The sequence below is a fragment of the Oryza sativa genome, chromosome 8 (genome assembly GCF_034140825.1).
Source record: "Oryza sativa Japonica Group chromosome 8, ASM3414082v1".
Lineage (NCBI taxonomy): Eukaryota > Viridiplantae > Streptophyta > Magnoliopsida > Poales > Poaceae > Oryza > Oryza sativa.
The window spans coordinates 28,040,620-28,058,334 of NC_089042.1; the positions used below are offsets into that span (position 1 = coordinate 28,040,620).

Sequence of the window (17,715 nt, forward strand, 5' to 3'; positions counted from 1 at the left end):
CACTGTGTCCGTCAGATCGGCCATTGGCGGCTAGAATCGAGGCGGAGAGTAGGGACTTGTTTTTCTGGAAACCCCCTATTATTAGTTTCGTAACACAAATAATTGCTCCTCGTCGCCGGAGCAGAAGGTCTCGAGGAGTCGAGACTTCTCTCCCCCAAATCCCCAGAACCCTAGCGGAGCTCCACCTCGAGATGGCGACGGCGAGCGATGCGCCGGCGAGCTCCACGATAACGACCGCCACGGACGACGCCGAGGTGGAGCGCGACCAGGGCAACGGCAATGGCGCCGTGTCAGCCGCACCCGCCGCCGTGGGGAAGGAGGCGGCGGCTGAGGAGGAGGAGATGATCGGCCCGGCTCCCGTGCCGCCGCGGCCGAGGAAGAAGCGCCCGCTCCAGTTCGAGCAGGCCTTCCTCGACGCCCTGCCCTCCGCGGCCATGTGAGTGTTCTCCTCGCCGTTTCAGGTTCGGATTTGGTAGGGGGTGCGTCGGCTGGGAGGCTGACGGCCGTGGCTTGGTTTTGCAGGTACGAGAAGAGCTATATGCATCGGGATGTCGTCACCCACGTCGCCGTCTCTCCTGCTGACTACTTCATCACCGGGAGCGCAGATGGTAATCTCTCGCGCTCACGTCTCTGCATCGTACCGTATTCAGTGTGCGATACTAGTGGTTTGTGCCTTTGTGGTAGTTTGTTAGCTTGTGGCAGCATGTGTTAGATTTCGGATGGTATCTTGTGGAAATGTCAAGCCCTTCTACATAAGGGATAGTCCTTCACTGAACCATAATCACGGGCTTGATAGACTTGCGTAATAGTATTGGTTGAAAAACTTTTAGATCTATGGATTGATCAAATCCTGTGGTATGATTCAATAATAAGCTGATTCATTTTCATGTAATGGGAGCTTAATTACCATCCTTTTCTCCTCTCTACCCAGGACATTTGAAATTTTGGAAGAAGAAACCAGCTGGGATCGAATTTGCTAAACATTTTCGATCTCATCTCAGTCCCATTGAAGGCCTAGCTGTGAGTGTTCAGATTCTTATATTGACTTCCCTAATCCAGGGAAAACATTTGCATTCGCAATATATATTAGTCTATTTATCTTGCTAGTTGCTACTCTTAGTCACAGCTCCTGCCTATGGAACTATGAACAACCTCAAATTATAGCGTGATTCAGTAATGCAGGTGAGTGTTGATGGCCTACTTTGCTGCACGATCTCCAGCGATTGGTCTGTCAAGATATATGACGTTGTGAATTATGACATGATGTTCATGATGCGTCTCCCATTCGTTCCGGGTGCAATTGAGTGGGTTTATCGACAAGGAGATGTTAAACCAAAACTCGCTGTTAGTGATCGTAATACACCTTTTGTTCACATATATGATACTCATTCTGGTTCAAACGATCCCATCATCTCCAAAGAGGTAATCTGTTGTTGCTTTCTGTGTGTCGATGTGTATTTCTTGTGAATTAAAGTAACTAAATGATTCTTACTGCATGAGCTGCCTCTTTATGCAGATTCATGCTGGCCCAGTAAAGGTTATGAAATATAACCATGTTCACGATGTTGTGATATCTGCTGATGCCAAAGGACTCTTGGAATACTGGTCTCCGTCTACCCTCAAATTTCCAGAAGACGCGTATGTTGTTTCTCTCTTGGAGTTATTTTCAACGTTTGTGTAGCTTGTGGTTTTGTCTTCCCAAAACATTGCACTGAACCACCAAGTACTTGAGCCATGATTACACCTACCATTTCCTTTTCTGTTAAGTCTGCAGCTGGAACAATCCTAGGTGCTAATTAATCAACGAACCAGCTTTTTTTAAAAAAAGTTAGGTACTATTATGTTTGGTGAAGATGCACTTAACTTAAAATCTTTTCTGATTCACTTTTGTTTCTTATAATAACATATTATCCTACTTTAGTATTTATGGATTGTTTTTTCATTTCACCTGTCACTCTGGCAGTGTATAAGCTCTGGGTTGGTTCCTTTTGTAATGGCTATATTTATATGTGCTAACAGCTGTTCTGTCCCTCTTGGTGAATGCATCAATCCATCATCTTATCAATGCATATTGCTTTTGTTTTTTGTGCAGGGTGAACTTTCGTTTAAAAACAGACACAAATCTATTTGAAATCGCAAAATGCAAGACTAGCGTGTCTGCTATTGAGGTACTTCTTCTATTTGATTCTCAAGTTATTTGCATTTGTTGCTTCATTATTGATAGAGCTACAGGATTACTCTGATAAACGAGCTTGTGTTGTCCAGATGAGCAATGACGGCACTCAATTTGTTGTTACATCCCCTGATCGTAGGATACGGGTATTTTGGTTCAAAACTGGGAAACTAAGACGTGTATATGATGAGTCCCTTGAGGTAAGAAATTCCATCTGTACAATGCATGGTACAGATAAATATGTTCTGTTATAATCCCCAACTGAATGCTGTCAATTATAGGTGGCACAAGATCTGCAGAAAAGTGATATCCCGATGTATCGTCTTGATGCTATTGATTTTGGGCGAAGAATGGCTGTTGAGAAGGAAATAGAAAAGACCGAAAATGTTCCACAGCCTAATGCTGTATTTGATGAGAGCAGCAATTTTCTTATTTATGCTACCCTTTTGGGCATAAAGGTATGCTATTTTTTTACTGCACATCTTTTCTTTTATGTAGTATGTGTTTGATATCATTATATGTACTTCAGTTATTTATATAATTATTTTTTATGTTCGGAATGATAAATGTTGCTCAAGAAAATATTTGTCCTTGTGGAATTCCATCTTATGGATCAGCTGCTAGTTAAACAGCATGTTTTGTATTAGCTTTCTAGCAGCTTGTTTTGTATTCATTATGCTCCTATCTAGCTGTTGAGTTCATGTAAATATCTGGCATGTTGCTATTGTTGAACATATTTCTGTATGATTAATTCTGATTTCCCATAAATATGCAGATTATAAATTTGCACACAAATAAGGTTTCAAGAATCCTGGGGAAGGTAGAAAACAATGAACGTTTTCTGAGGATTGCTCTATACCAAGGTGATAAAGGGAATAAGAAGGTTAGAAAAATTCCTTCAGTAGCTGCCAATGTCAATGACAGCAAGGAGCCTTTATCTGACCCAACGCTGCTATGCTGTGCCTTCAAGAAGCATCGAATATATCTCTTTAGGTACATCAATTCAATGATCTTTGGATAGGTCGTATTGGCTGATTCCGCATGCTGCTTCTGTAGACTCCTTTCTCTCCAGATGGTTTTTCTTAAATTTTAATATCCCGCTTCTCAATCCTCTTTTTTCATTATACAGTCGTAGAGAACCTGAGGAGCCTGAAGACGCAACCAAGGGTAGGGATGTTTTCAATGAAAAACCCCCACCGGAAGAGCTTTTGGCTGTATCAGATTTAGGGAAGACTGCTACAACATCACTCCCTGATAATTTGGTATGTTTTCTCAATCATTTCTAAAAATGGTAATTTGCTACTATTGATTTTATGGAAATTTGATATCTTGGTGGGATAGTCTTTGAACATTTTTCCTTTTTAGGTCGCATTTATTTACATGAGTATTTCCTATTTCAGGTGATGCATACTTCTATGGGTGATATTCACTTGAGATTATATCCAGAAGAGTGTCCAAAAACTGTGGAGAATTTCACTACCCATTGCCGGAATGGTTATTATGATAATCTCATATTTCATCGTGTGATTAAAGGCTTTATGATTCAGACTGGAGACCCTTTGGGGGATGGCACTGGTGGGCAATCAATCTGGGGAAGGGAGTTCGAAGATGAATTTCACAAAAGGTATATAAGTTGTATGCCTTTTCCTGTTTTTCTTTTCTCATTTGCAGAAAACAATGCAGTTTTTCATCTTATGTACCGTTTAGATGACAGATGTCTATGCAAGGTCCAGGAAAGATATCTGTATAGTCATGTAAATTTTGCATGCACTGTGCTTATTGTTGTTGAAGAGAACACAATCCATATGAATAATCCTATTTGAATATGCTTATAGTGACAACTGACAGCTATGGCGGCTATCTTGCAGCTTGAGACATGATAGGCCTTTTACTCTTTCAATGGCCAATGCTGGACCAAATACCAATGGGTCCCAATTCTTTATCACAACTGTGGCAACTCCATGGCTAGACAACAAACACACAGTGTTTGGTAGAGTTGTGAAAGGGATGGATGTTGTTCAGGTACCAGCCTTTTTGACCAACTTAGTGACTGTGTGTGAATTTTCATATCCTTTATTGTGCTTCCTAATATGTTTTGTTTTAAACTTAAAAGCAAATCGAGAAGGTCAAGACCGACAAGAATGACAAACCATATCAGGATGTGAAGATCTTGAACGTTACAGTTCCAAAGACATAAGCTCAAACAATTGGTCAGTTTTTCTGCTCTTGATACCATAATCTAACCTCATAATTCATTTTGTTTTGGGGATTGTCTTGAACAAGTGACTTTGCTTGGTGTTTTCCTACAAAATACATACAATGCAAACTAATCCTTAACTGGCACAGATGTCTTGTGAACATTAATTTTTTTAAATTGTTCCCTTTTCTAAAGTTACCTACTACCTCCATCCACAAATATAAGCATTTCTAGCATTTGAAATTTGTACATTTCTGGAGTACTACTTTCCCAATCCAACCACCGCTGCATTTATTGCTCACTTAGTTGTATTTCTAGGCATGGTATTTTCCCTATCAAGTAGAGTCCCAGGGGCATCAAATTAATTTCACCTAAACCTTATTTTCTGTTAAAATCCTAGAAGTGATTATATTTGTGGATGGAAAGAATATAGTACATACATTAAGATAATACTGCCAGTTGCAACAACATTAAGAATATAGCCTGCTTTACTTATGTGGTTATCAAAGCTAATTTCATAATGGTTTGTTGGGTTAGACCTAAATACTTCTAAATTTACTTTAGGAGGTCATCTTTGCTAGACAACCTGTAGGAAAACCAAGCATCCAGTGACCAGTGGTGCTCTTTATTATTACCTTGTGTTATCCCCTGTTTGCCATGGGATTGTTCTCTCTCTCTCTCTCTCTCTCTCTCTCTCTCTCTCTCTTTTTCATGTGGACTGTATGAAGAACGGTTCCATTTCTTTATCACCAGTTTCATGTTGACTGTATGGAGAACGGTTCCATTTCTTGTATCACCAGTGCTCTCATGTGGTCATTTCGTGTGCCTTCTGCAGGTTTGACATTGTACGCATGAGGTTCTTCCACCCTTTGCAAGCCTGTGAAAGACAAATGTTCTGAACTTTATGTGCTGCTGTGGTGCATCGAGTTGGTCCTTCAAACCTCAACCCAGAGGCAGCACCATATTATTAGAAAGCACTGCCTTTGATGAGGTATGTGTTCCGAGTTTTAACTAGCTTTCCCATCCATAACCCAAGGGCAATGGGACTGTAACATTTTTGCTGTACACGGGATTGGTATTGCAATTTAACAATGGAAAAAATGTAACGAGCCAGTTAGATGAGGATACATGGACGATTTTTCCATGCATGGGTGTAAGGGCGTAAGTTTTATTTTGACTAGCCACTGAATGCTGATACCAATTAGACTGAGCTGAGTAACCGTCATTTAGCTGCCGTGTAGAACGATGGCTTTTCGCGGGCGTCATGTTTTGGCGCCGGCTAACTTTTTTTCGGTAGTCTTGATTAACCGATGAGTCGGTCGACGTTGTGATGTTGACATGGTGATGATGCCCGTGTAAACAGACAAGGAAGGGGGAATCCCAATCCCGTGTTTGTTTGGCCGGCCGGTGCGTGCTGGAATTGGGTTAAAGAATTGTTGCTGCAGTGGTGGGGCATGTGCATCGTGAACCTGGACACGGAGAGGAGGTTAGGCATCCTGAGCATCTACTAGGTGTTCCCATCTGACGCTGTCTGTCCACTGAGGTTAAGATCGTACTACAATTATTGTAATAGTGTTGCACAAGGAGGTTAGTGTTGGCTGTGACGTTGCGTTAGAAAATGAAAGGAGTAGAGTAGCGTTGGTTGTCCCCGTGGTGTTGAAAGCGAAAGGAGGACTAGTAATTAGCAAGCATAAATGTTAACCTTTGATAACTTTTGGGATAGTTTGTAATATTTACTCCTTCCGTTCTAAAATGAAACAACCTAAGACTAAATACACCACTACTTAAGATCACGAATCTGAATGTACTTATGTTCACATTCATAGTTTCAGATTGTGTTTTATCTTACTATAGTATTTTGCAATGAAGGAGTATTAATAATTGATCAATCGTGCTCTAATTAACGGGCGTCAGCAATGGCGTGTGCGCATTCGTTGTTGCCCTTTTTTCCCGGGTGGGGGTGAGAACGGTCAACTGGGTCGTAGATCCGGTATGTACTATGCGACTAGGCCGGCGAGACTAGCCGCCCTCGCCCCTCTCGCTGTTTGACGAACAAGAGCGCGCCGCGTGGGCGCCAAAATTAGTTGGTTTGGTGGGGGAAACGAACGGAGAGAGAGGAAACGAGACGGAAGCAGCAAACCTTTCCTTCCTCCGATCGATCGAGCTAATGCCTCGTCACTCCATCGTCGGTTCGGTCGTATAAAAAGCAAGCGAGCGAGAGAGCCGGGCCTCCGCCGCGCGCTTTCCTCCCTTGCTCCCACCACCACACCTGTCCTCCTTCCCCTCCATCGTCGTCTCCCTCCTCTTGTCCCACTCCGACTCCGACATGGCGGCCGCGAAGCACTTCACCTACGTCATCCTCGGCGGAGGCGTCGCCGCGGTAACATCGCCACCCTCCTCCTCTACTCTCTTCAATACGCGCTTGCCTTCTCATGGCCATCACATCATCTCACTCACACGATCGATGAACTCATTTTCATTTTGATTTGTGCAGGGATACGCTGCGCGGGAGTTCGCCAAGCAGGGCGTCAAGCCCGGGGAACTCGCCATCATCTCCAAGGAATCGGTAAACCATCCATCCATCCATCCATCCATCGATTCCTTCCTGAATGAATACTGGACTAGTAATTCCTAATTATTTTTTTTCCTCTTCGTGTTTCTGCTGCAGGTGGCTCCCTACGAGCGTCCTGCTCTCAGCAAGGGATACCTCTTTCCTCAGAGTACGTCACGCCCTCCCCTCCCCTCCCCTGCCCTGCATATTTATTTTATTTTCTCAACATACTACTAATTACTCTCTTCCATTTCTTGCTGCTGATTCATTCCGATCCATCTTTCTCTCTACAGATGCAGCCAGACTTCCGGGATTCCACACCTGCGTCGGGAGCGGCGGAGAGAGGCTCTTGCCTGAATGGTATTCCGAGAAAGGTACAATTACTGCTTTTTTTTCTCTTTTCTTTTCCATATAATTTGCAATCTGCAGTTGCTGTTCGATCTTCATGCCAGAGTACTTTGTTGATTGCAAATTGAAATGGTTATCCATGAGTTCTTCTGGTCACTTCACAAACCCGTTGCCGTACATTAATTCACAGGCTTTCAGTGCCAGACTGCCAGTAGTACTAACTTGGAAGCTAACCAAACCTTCAAAAAACTTGAAAAGTACCAGTAGTAGTATTTTATAACTCAAGTGTCGTTTCATTAATTCTATCCTCTGATCTCTGATCCTTTTCGAGTAAACAAAGGAATGCCAGCTAATTTAAATGGCCAAAAATATTCCTCTATAAATAAAATTGCTAAAAGTCACCATTTTCTGAATACCGCAGTCTTTCTGACAGATTGATGGCAAACTGAATGAGAGAGTATACGGTGTTTCCATTTGTAATGTTGCAGGTATCGAGCTGATCCTGAGCACCGAAATTGTCAAGGCTGATCTTGCCTCCAAGACATTGACCAGTTCAGCTGATGCAACCTTTACCTATGACACTTTGCTCATTGCCACTGGCTCCTCGGTGAGTTCTCAACTGTACCTTTAAGCTTTAACCCACAAAGAAAAGAGGAATGGTGTTCTTTTTAGTAAATTTTGGTTGTGAACTTGTAATGTTTGTTTATTCATATCGGTTTTTCCAGAGCTATGTTGCTCATGTCATTTTTTTGGGAATACGCGAGACGCGCATTTTTGTATTAAGATGTTGCTCATGTCATGAACATCTGTCTGCTTGATCAGGTCATAAAGCTCACTGACTTTGGTGTTCAAGGAGCAGAGGCCAACGACATATTGTACCTGAGGGATATTGAGGACGCTGACAAGTTGGTCGCGGCTATGCAAGCCAAGAAGGATGGAAAGGCTGTGATTGTCGGAGGTGGCTACATAGGACTTGAGCTTAGCGCAGCCTTGAAGACCAACAATTTTGATGTCACTATGGTGTACCCTGAACCTTGGTGCAGTAAGTCTCCTTATTCTTTGCATCCAGAAAGATTTACTACTATAAATTGTGTTTTCTGAATACTCAACAGCAAGGAAACAAATACCTCTCATCTTTATAGTTGTAACGTATTTGGCCAATGAAATCTCATATTGGAGATGCCATCTGTTGTAGTGCCCCGTCTCTTCACTTCTGGCCTTGCTGCTTTCTACGAGGGATACTACGCTAACAAAGGAATCCATATCATAAAGGGAACCGTGGCTGTTGGTTTTGATGCTGATGCCAATGGAGATGTGAGCACTCTGTAGTTACCACTTAGTCCAGTATCATCTTGCTGTGAAGGCAAATGTTCACCTTGTTAATTTTTTTTTTCTGTTGGCAGGTTACTGCGGTGAAGCTAAAGAATGGAAACGTGCTGGAAGCTGACATTGTTATTGTCGGTGTCGGTGGCAGGCCACTGACTCATCTCTTCAAGGGTCAAGTTGCAGAGGAGAAGGGTGGAATCAAGGTTTGTCCGGTTTCTGTTCATCTTTCAGATTCTGCTCTATCTGCTACATTTGTTGCGTGATGATTGTATTTCAGGCTATTGTCCATTTGAGTCACCCTAATTAGCAACTGAACCTTCTTTCGAGCTTGTTCTTGCTTATACCTTCGAATTAGCTGAACATTTCAAATCTGCATGTGTCTTCCAGACTGATGCATTCTTCGAAACGAGCGTTCCTGGTGTATACGCCATTGCCGACGTGGCCGCCTTCCCGATGAAGCTATACAATGAGATTAGGAGAGTAGAGCATGTTGACCATGCTCGCAAATCAGCCGAGCAGGCCGTGAAGGTGAGCCATCCGTTCGTTCTTGATTCTTCATCCTCGTTGCCGCCATTGATCAGGATTCAGAAGTTCTTTGTGATAACCAAATTCACTGGCTTCAATGAACTTGCAGGCGATCAAGGCGAAGGAGGCCGGCGAGTCGGTGCCGGAGTACGACTACCTGCCCTACTTCTACTCCCGGTCGTTCGACCTCTCGTGGCAGTTCTACGGCGACAACGTCGGCGAGGATGTGCTGTTCGGCGACAACGACCCCACGGCGGCCAAGCCCAAGTTCGGCTCGTACTGGATCAAGGACGGCAAGGTCGTCGGCGTCTTCCTCGAGGGCGGCTCGGCGGAGGAGAATCAGGTCATTGCCAAGGTCGCCAGAGCTCAGCCGCCGGTGGCCGACGTCGAGGCTCTCAAGAAGGAAGGACTCGACTTCGCTGCCAAAGTCTGAACCTCTCTATGCACACGCATTTCATTTTGTGGACGCTGTGATGCTGCCATCTTTTCGATTCTGAGCTTCGTAGTGATTTTGTTAGCTCCGATCCTATATATGGAGGATTTGTTTTGTTCTCATTGTGAATTTGTGATGTAGTCACTGTGGCGAGGTCCCAATAATGTCTGTACTCTGTAGCTTCTGTGATTGGTTGTTTTCTTTTTAAAAAAACCTGTGTATCGTCTGTGTTTCTTTTTTTTTTATCACGGATTAGGCTGTTCTTTGCTAGTTACTTAAGAAGATTTGACAAATGAAATCAGAACAGTTTTAGGCCATCTTCTTTTTAGCTACTCAATTAGAGCATGTTTGGTAGGGACTCTAACTCTTAAATTTAACTTCAAGAGCCGTGTTTGGAGTGGAGTTGTGGAGCAGTCTAAATCTAGCTCCACCTCCCTAGTTCATCCAGCTCCATTCTCATTTTTGGTGAAGCTGAAACTGTTTGGTCGGGCTTCTGCTTCAGAATAGTGTGAGAGCTAAAGCTCTATCAATAAACCCTTATTATGGATTATTTGCTCCATACTTCAAAAATATTTGATTCATAATTTGTATAGATAATCCACTACAATAATTTTGGTTAATAACCTATTTTACACTGGGCCTTAATTTGGTGAGTTTGAGTTAGTACGAAACGAATTCATTTTAACTTGAACACTCTAAAATTCTACATATCTATCGCGGTGTGTTGCTATCGGGATTTATAATTTTTGTAGGAACTTATAATTGTCATAGACAAAATATTAATATATGGGATTGTACAGCCCCTTTGGCATAACATTTACGTTGTTGGGATATTATTGGATTTTACTAACAGCAACAGATAGTTAAACCTACGAGCTTGCTAATTATCAGTACTCGCTTCTTCTCTTTTGTTATTGATTTGCAATAATGCACTAAACCGCAAAACATATATGGAGTTATGGATTATTACTAGTAAGTTTGAATATTTATAGTTACGTTATTGCTAGAATTTACAATTCAGGGTAGCACGCATAAGAATATCTAGGATTGTACGACCCGTGGACATTGCATTTGCAATCATAGGATATTGTTAGATTCTGGTAAAATAATTGGTACTCACATGATGTTATAGTTCCTTAACTAATTGGTATAGTATCCACCAACTAGATTGCTGCTTCAACATCACTCATGTTTGCTCTTCGATTCACTAAACTGCAGTGCACATGATGTTATACAGTTCCTTAATTGGCACCCCTCCTAAAACTTCTACAATTTAAAATTTGTGCTAAGGCATAGCAACTTTTTTTCACCTCAACCAGACACAATCATCTATCACTTTTTTTCACCTATTTTACTTATCTCAACCAGTGACAACAATCCCTTATTTAATTTTACTATCTCTTTAATATCCGTAAAAATCTCAAGTATTTATGTTTTTGAGACTGACAGAGTAGTCTACTATTTTTCTTGCAATTTGTAAAGTCTACTATTTTTCTTGTTATTTGTAATTACATAAATTATACGAATTGTAAAGATTTGGCACATTTTTTCAAGTGAAAATGCCACTTGTTACTTTTTAATTATGCAATAAAACCTCCAAGCTGTTGCTTGAGATGAACTAAAGTCAACTAAAAAGGCAGCTTTGGGTGTCTTGTTACTTGTAGTAGTTTTTTAATATCACCTTAATTTACTTCATACACATAGCTGTGTGATCGCAGTAATGAACAGATATACACGAATTATACCGGCATTAAACATGAAATAAATATACACATTTAATCATTCCTATACCAAGGGCTCATTCCTTTATAGGAAAGGGCTGGGGAAATAAAATCTAACCAAATTTATGCGATTATTGTTCCAACTCCAGCTCATGCTCATCAATTCAAATTAAGTAGAAATTAAAATTAAATTCCAAGAGCAGCTCACAACAGCACAAAAGAAAATTAAAACTTGCCTTTGGGAATCCAATGCCCACTCCTCCCCATATAAATCACACCCGTCGCATCGCTCCGATTCCCAATCCCCACGCTTCCATTCCATCCATCTCTCTCGCTCTCTCGCTTGCTCGCCCCGCCGATTCCCGATCGGAGTGAGGAGCTCGCCGCTGCTGCTTGCCATGGCGGCCGCCGCGCTGACCAGCCAGCTCAACGCCCTCGTCAACAACATGTTCGCCATGGTGAGTGAGGCGCTTCACACGCTCTTTTTACGAATTTTTTGCGCCATTTTTGGCGGAATTCCGGGTGTGGATGACGAGATTTTTTTGGGGTTCCATGTGTGATGTTATTGTTGGATTGTGTGTATTGGGGAGTTAGGGTTTGCTGGACGACCAGTTCCAGCAGCTGCAGATGCTGCAGGACTCCACCGCGCCGGACTTCGTCTCCGAGGTCGTCACGCTCTTCTGCGACGACGGCGAGCGGATCATCTGCGAGCTCTCCAGGCAGCTGTGCGTGTAACTGTTTCGCTTGCTTTTGATCGGATCGTTCGTGTTCGTGTTGGGGATTGGCTTGATTTTGGTTTGGGAGATTTGATTGCTGCGTGTGTGTGTGTGTGTGTGTGTGTGTGTGTGTGTGTGTGTGTGTGTGTGTGTGTGTGTGTGTGCAGGGAGAAGCCAAATGTGGATTTTGACAGGGTGGACTCGTATGTGCATCAGCTCAAGGGGAGCAGCGCAAGGTGAGCTTTTCCCCTGTCCTTTTCTGGATATGGAAATTTATGTTGTTATGGATAATTATTGCTGTTATTGTCACTTGGCGCACGAAATTGGGTATGAGATCCCTTTCGAATGGGAGAATTTAAAGCGTTGTGCGAAGCATGTAGTCAACTTTGGGAGGATTGTCATATGTTTGATTATTGCATCTTTTATGGCGTAGAATCTGACAAAAATGGTCCATTCCACCCAAAGTGATTGGACAGTTCGAAGAGCAGCGGTTCACATTGTTCTATCATATGAATTGCCCTTCTGAGCAATTTGGGATGGGTTGTCGTCCGTTTGATAGCTGTATCATTCTATCATGTAGATATGACAAATTCAGTCCCGCTCCCATGTTGATCAGACGGTTCAAATAGTAGCATTCATATTCTCCTGTTCCTTGTGGTGCTCCAGATCTATTCAAGGAGGATTGTCATATGCTTCATTGTTCCAGCATTCCTTGACATAGATCTGAAAACATGCTTCTGTTCCATCACACTTATTGAATGGTTCGAAGAACTTTCCTCCATTCCAAAATGACTTGGTTTACACGTGAGAGTCCTATAGTTTGAAATGCTTCATATTTACGAATATTGTATCTAATTTTACTTAGAATTCTATTTTTTGTTATTTTTCAAACCCGGAGTGTTATCACATTTTAGATTAGTTGGTCATTAAAAGGTAGACTGCTAGAGAATATATCATAGATTAGTGAGAGAAGGGTCTAATGGTATTCCTAAGTGTATAGACCATAAACTACTTCACCATGGATGGTCCTTCAGAGCTTCTATGCACCATATGCACAAACAGTAGTAGGATGACACAGCATGTAAAATTCCTGTTTAAATGCCTTTTTTTTTTTTCCTTTTGGTGTAGTCATGGTTTTGTACCTTTACACCTTCCTTCCTCGAGATCCCTAATTTCCCTATACCCGAAGATATCTTCCTGATGGCTACAAAAGAAAAATGTTTCCATTTGAGATTTGTTTACTGAATTTTGGAGATCTCCTTACTTGGTCATATCTGCAGGTGCTATCAAATTTTCTTCTTGCTCCAGATCTTAATAGTACCTAGAATTTAATCCTGCTCTTTATCAGTATATCCTCAGAATGATGTTTTAAGGTACATTTTGTAAGGGTACACTGAACCTATTCAAACAGGTTGTCTGGAGTTTATCCAGATTAGATTTTTTTTCTTGAAACAGAAATTTAAATAAGAAATTGACAAACAAATCCTTTCGCCTATTCAATTTGGGTTCAGGTATATTTATGTACTGGAGTGTTATTCTACAGAATCAAATTATGTATGAAAATAACTCACCATGGTTCTTCATGTTAGATCTCCTTATATATTTAGAACTGGAACTACCAATTGGCATTCATACACATCACTACAAATATTAAATCTTGTTGATAGTAGGCAACTCACAAGCCAGACGGAAATGATCAATAAAAACATGCAAATCTGATAGTAATATCATCGTCCCAGAATTTCTAGTAGGTCAATGATAATATTGCATTGTTGAAGATATAATCAAATTTGTTGCTCGTCTTTCCATTAAAGCATTTGAGGAGCCTTCCTGACTGTATATCCTTGCATGTTTGCAGTGTTGGTGCTCAGAAAGTGAAGAACACTTGCATTCAGTTCCGTGAGTTTTGCCAACAGAGGAGCAGAGATGGGTTAGTACCTATTAATACAGTATTCCCATTTTTTTATCATATTATTGCACATATCGTTATATGCATATCTTAACGATGATCTAGTGCACTCTTTTCTTACATTTTCCTATTGTTAGTGTTTTCTGTGGTATAATGTTGACGTAATTTCTTGCATTATTTTTTCTATTGTAACATATCTTCATGGAAAGCAACAACTGGCTGATTCTACTCTGCCTGTTGACTTAGGATTGTAATTGCTCCACTCCAATTTCCAAGATAATAGAATCACTTTAAAAGGTGTGACTAATGTAAACTCTATGGCAGGCATGCCTTGATTTGAAATGAAATAGTTTGATTCTTATACAGAACTGGTAGATTTTTCAGTATTTTTTTCTTTTTTGAAGAAAGGGCAAAAGCTTTGCCACTTATGTATTAATAAAGCAGAAGGGCCATGACAAAAAACATTTACAAAAGGGAAAGGGAAAAACAGGGGATGTGATGCTCGCGCACCAGCCCAAAAAACACTACACTCTGCTAGTCGATTATTCCCAGGGTTTTATCTCCTTAAGCTTGACCGCACCTGCCTTTACCCAGGCTGAGGCTTCTTCTTTGATTTTTGCTAGTAGGGTCATTGGGGTGGTTGCAACATGACGGATAACTCTTGCGTTTTGCAGGTTGTCCAATATGCCCCCAAATATTTTAGCATGCATATTTGTAGTGGAACCAAGTTGTTCCATCCTCTCTGTATGTTGTGCAGCTATTCAGTAAAGTAGGGTCATTTTGGTTTGAAATCCTACCAAAATATTTGTAGTGCCAATTCTTGGGCAAGTTTTGGCACTACAATTTTTTTGGTAGGGTAGATTTATCTCAACTCCATAGATTTAGCAAAAGTTGGTTCCAATCCAAATGGCTACCAAGTACTACTATTCAAGGCTACCAAATACTTGGTAGGGCAGGAATTGGCCTCAAACCAAAACGGCCCTAAATCTACATTATATTGATCTTTATATCTTCATTTATGTAATAGCCTAAAATAAAATATGTTATTTTTGTGACAATTGTCCCCTTCTTTGTGTTGGGCCTTTTCCATTATCAGGTGCCTCAAGACTTTGGATTTGGTGAGGACTGAATTCTATGATCTTCGTAACAAGTTTCAGGCTATGCTTCAGGTATTACCTTGCGTTCCCAAATTACATCCTATACTCCCTGTTGTGTTGCACTGAGTTGGAGTGGACATCTTAAAAGTAAGTGATTTTGTGTAAGGTTTGGAAGTGATTTGTAAGGTTTGCTTTATGATTGGAACATTAAATTGTAGAGATGGTTGGATATGATGGAATTAATACTGTTACTTTCCGTGCAACACACAAAAACAATCAACAATGATTAGTCTGTTTGCTGAATGAATAGCATTAGTCTTTTCATGACACATATATGAGGTAGTACAGTGGTATAGTTGCTGTGAAGCATTAAATAGCATGCGAGATAATGGCAGTTGGCAGAAGATGAACATGGTATATTTATTTCTTTACAAAGTTGGTTTTTTTTCTTTGTCATTTCCAGTGCTACATTTGTACTTAAGCCTTTACGTGGTACCACTTGGTGTGGTAATAATTATGACTTACAGATATCGCACTCAAAAACCTTGTTTGTCTTATAACTATTTTATTTTATCCCATCCTTGCGTGTGGATATATCTATGGGATAATTCCAAGAGGCCTAGAGTTGTTTGGTCCCCAACTTGTATTTTTCTTCTCATAATATGGGTAGACCTGATCTTTTACCTCCCCAGTTTGGCCCTTTCTCATTTCTGAATGGAAAATGGTCATTTAATTCTGGCTTGCATTTTTCGATTTCTTGGGCTGTCAAATCTTACTAGTCTTATGACCTGACGATGCAAATTTACCTTAACCATTTATAGAACTGATCTGTTATTTTGCTTTCCAATGCAGCTGGAGCAGCAAATCCAAGCTTGTTACCCTAAACATTAAACTGGCGCGACAGTGGAGCTGCATGTTTACACAACTACTGTGCCTTTGGAGTTGTAGAACATGCTCGTTTAGCTTTTATCTTGGAGTCATTTGTTTCTGGGATGTCTGTAGCTGTTTAGCAACAAGCTGATCTAGCTTTGGCACCTTCATTACTGAGTAGTCGCTCTCAGTTTCTGTGATGGGGACAACCGTTTCCAGCAATTTGTAGTATCTGTTGTTATCTGGTGTCTCAGCTATAGTTTTTTTCGGTCGTTTAGAAATGCAACAGCTGTGCAATTTCGCGAAAATTGCATTTTGCTGGTTGATTAGGGCGGCTTGTGGTATGTTGTTGAGAACAAAGCGATACTTAATATCGATATAATTGCTGTTTGAAACCATGTGTTGTGGGATGAATGTGAACCGTGCCTTGTTTATCATCTTGCTCAGGTCAAGTTGAATTATTTTTGGATTGACATGCACCAGAACAGTCAAGAACACATCTACAATCCAGCCTTTCCATCATCTGGTATGATTTTCCATATCCTATATCTCTTGTGGTTGATGCAAGCTACTCCAGAAATTTATCCTGAAACACTGCATGCAAATTTGCAACTGGTTCTGGGGAGTTTAGGTGAAAAATGGGTGAGTTGTGTCCGTTGTTATGAACCCAAATGAACGGAACCTGTAGGTTTGGTAGCATTTCTGCATTAGCTGGCCAACATCAACATGTTACTCCCTGCAATGTACAACAGATTCAGGTTTAGCTGCACACAACACTGAATTTATTTTAAGGCAATTGCTGCACTGCTGAGGCATTGAGAACAGCAATAAATCAAGGTCACATGCATTGTGCCACTTGAACAGTTGGAACTGGCCCTTGTTGATGGCTATACCTAAGCTTAGGTGGACTCGTTCATCATACATGTACTATAATACTACTAGACTTAGGAAAAGTGGTCCTAAATACTCGTACATTGTTCCTACTTAGGAGAATAAATGTATAATAGCGTTGGGCTAGCTACTGTCATGGAATAAATCATTTCATTTATTATTATTATACGTCTAAATTTGGAGGCGATTACAACAAATTGTTTCCCTTCTTGGACCTCAGATTTTTTTTTTGTCTTTACATTTACCGTCGGAATTTGCACGTGATTCCTTCAAAATTCTTGTGTTCCAAACAGGGTCCCGGTAAGTGGAATTATGTTATTTTTCTCCTCCCTTTGACCTGAAAAGATTTATATTTTCAGTCATCCTAAGAAAATTTACTAGTAAGGGGGAAATACCATAGTCTCTCTGGTAAGTAAGAGGTATTGAAGGGATAAAACTTCGATTAAGGATAGATATAAGATGATAGGAATCGATTGTCTTTTGGATAAATTTTGAACCTGAAATCAAGTGTTTTTTTTAATGGAGGGGAGTAGGTAGGAAGAAAAGCAGAGAGAGGTGAAAACTGACAGCCAATGGCACCCCTTGAATCGCAATGCTATATACATGTCTCGAGAAAGAAAAAAAGATGGTACTGTAATGTTGAAGCTAAAGGAGCGCAAGTTGGATGCACATTGTTGGCAGGCGGTTGTTATTTTTCAGGAAATCTGTTTCCCCTGCCGGCCTAATAATGCCAATAAATGCAAGGCACGCCGAGTAGGTCTAGCAGCATTTGCATCTCATGCCGTCTTACTTGCTGCTGCTGCTGCTTCACTGGCACCACACACTGGGGCTTGCTACAACAGTATCTTCAGAATTGCACTGGTAGTATCAATCTAACATACTCATTCAATCTTTTTGATGATGTGATCCATGCAGACATCCAACATGCATGAAATGCAGTTGGTGGCTAAAGTTTCTT

The 17,715-nt window shown here is 41.1% G+C and overlaps 3 protein-coding genes across 3 annotated transcripts; all 3 read left to right on the forward strand.

Moving 5' to 3' along the window:
* Positions 1 to 132: 132 nt before the first annotated feature.
* On the forward strand, positions 133 to 5,550 carry LOC4346298 (peptidyl-prolyl cis-trans isomerase CYP71). The gene is made up of 14 exons (XM_015794450.3): positions 133 to 436; positions 523 to 608; positions 932 to 1,020; positions 1,183 to 1,422; positions 1,517 to 1,638; positions 2,093 to 2,168; positions 2,266 to 2,373; positions 2,455 to 2,631; positions 2,949 to 3,166; positions 3,303 to 3,435; positions 3,574 to 3,797; positions 4,042 to 4,195; positions 4,287 to 4,383; positions 5,206 to 5,550. The coding sequence occupies exons 1-13, from the start codon at positions 192 to 194 to the stop codon at positions 4,368 to 4,370; spliced, it is 1,956 nt and encodes a 651-aa protein (XP_015649936.1). The 5' UTR covers positions 133 to 191; the 3' UTR covers positions 4,371 to 4,383; positions 5,206 to 5,550.
* A 1,008-nt stretch (positions 5,551 to 6,558) lies between these two features.
* Positions 6,559 to 9,870, forward strand: LOC4346299 (monodehydroascorbate reductase 4, cytosolic-like). The gene is made up of 10 exons (NM_001403690.1): positions 6,559 to 6,750; positions 6,865 to 6,936; positions 7,039 to 7,090; positions 7,215 to 7,295; positions 7,758 to 7,876; positions 8,092 to 8,311; positions 8,465 to 8,583; positions 8,673 to 8,798; positions 8,983 to 9,123; positions 9,230 to 9,870. Exons 1-10 carry the CDS (start codon positions 6,697 to 6,699, stop codon positions 9,551 to 9,553), a joined length of 1,308 nt encoding a protein of 435 aa, NP_001390619.1. The 5' UTR covers positions 6,559 to 6,696; the 3' UTR covers positions 9,554 to 9,870.
* Positions 9,871 to 11,349: 1,479 nt separating this feature from the next.
* On the forward strand, positions 11,350 to 16,303 carry LOC4346300 (histidine-containing phosphotransfer protein 1-like). Its single transcript, NM_001403691.1, has 6 exons — positions 11,350 to 11,732; positions 11,869 to 11,999; positions 12,158 to 12,226; positions 13,849 to 13,920; positions 14,996 to 15,068; positions 15,849 to 16,303. Exons 1-6 carry the CDS (start codon positions 11,673 to 11,675, stop codon positions 15,885 to 15,887), a joined length of 444 nt encoding a protein of 147 aa, NP_001390620.1. The 5' UTR covers positions 11,350 to 11,672; the 3' UTR covers positions 15,888 to 16,303.
* Positions 16,304 to 17,715: the final 1,412 nt, after the last annotated feature.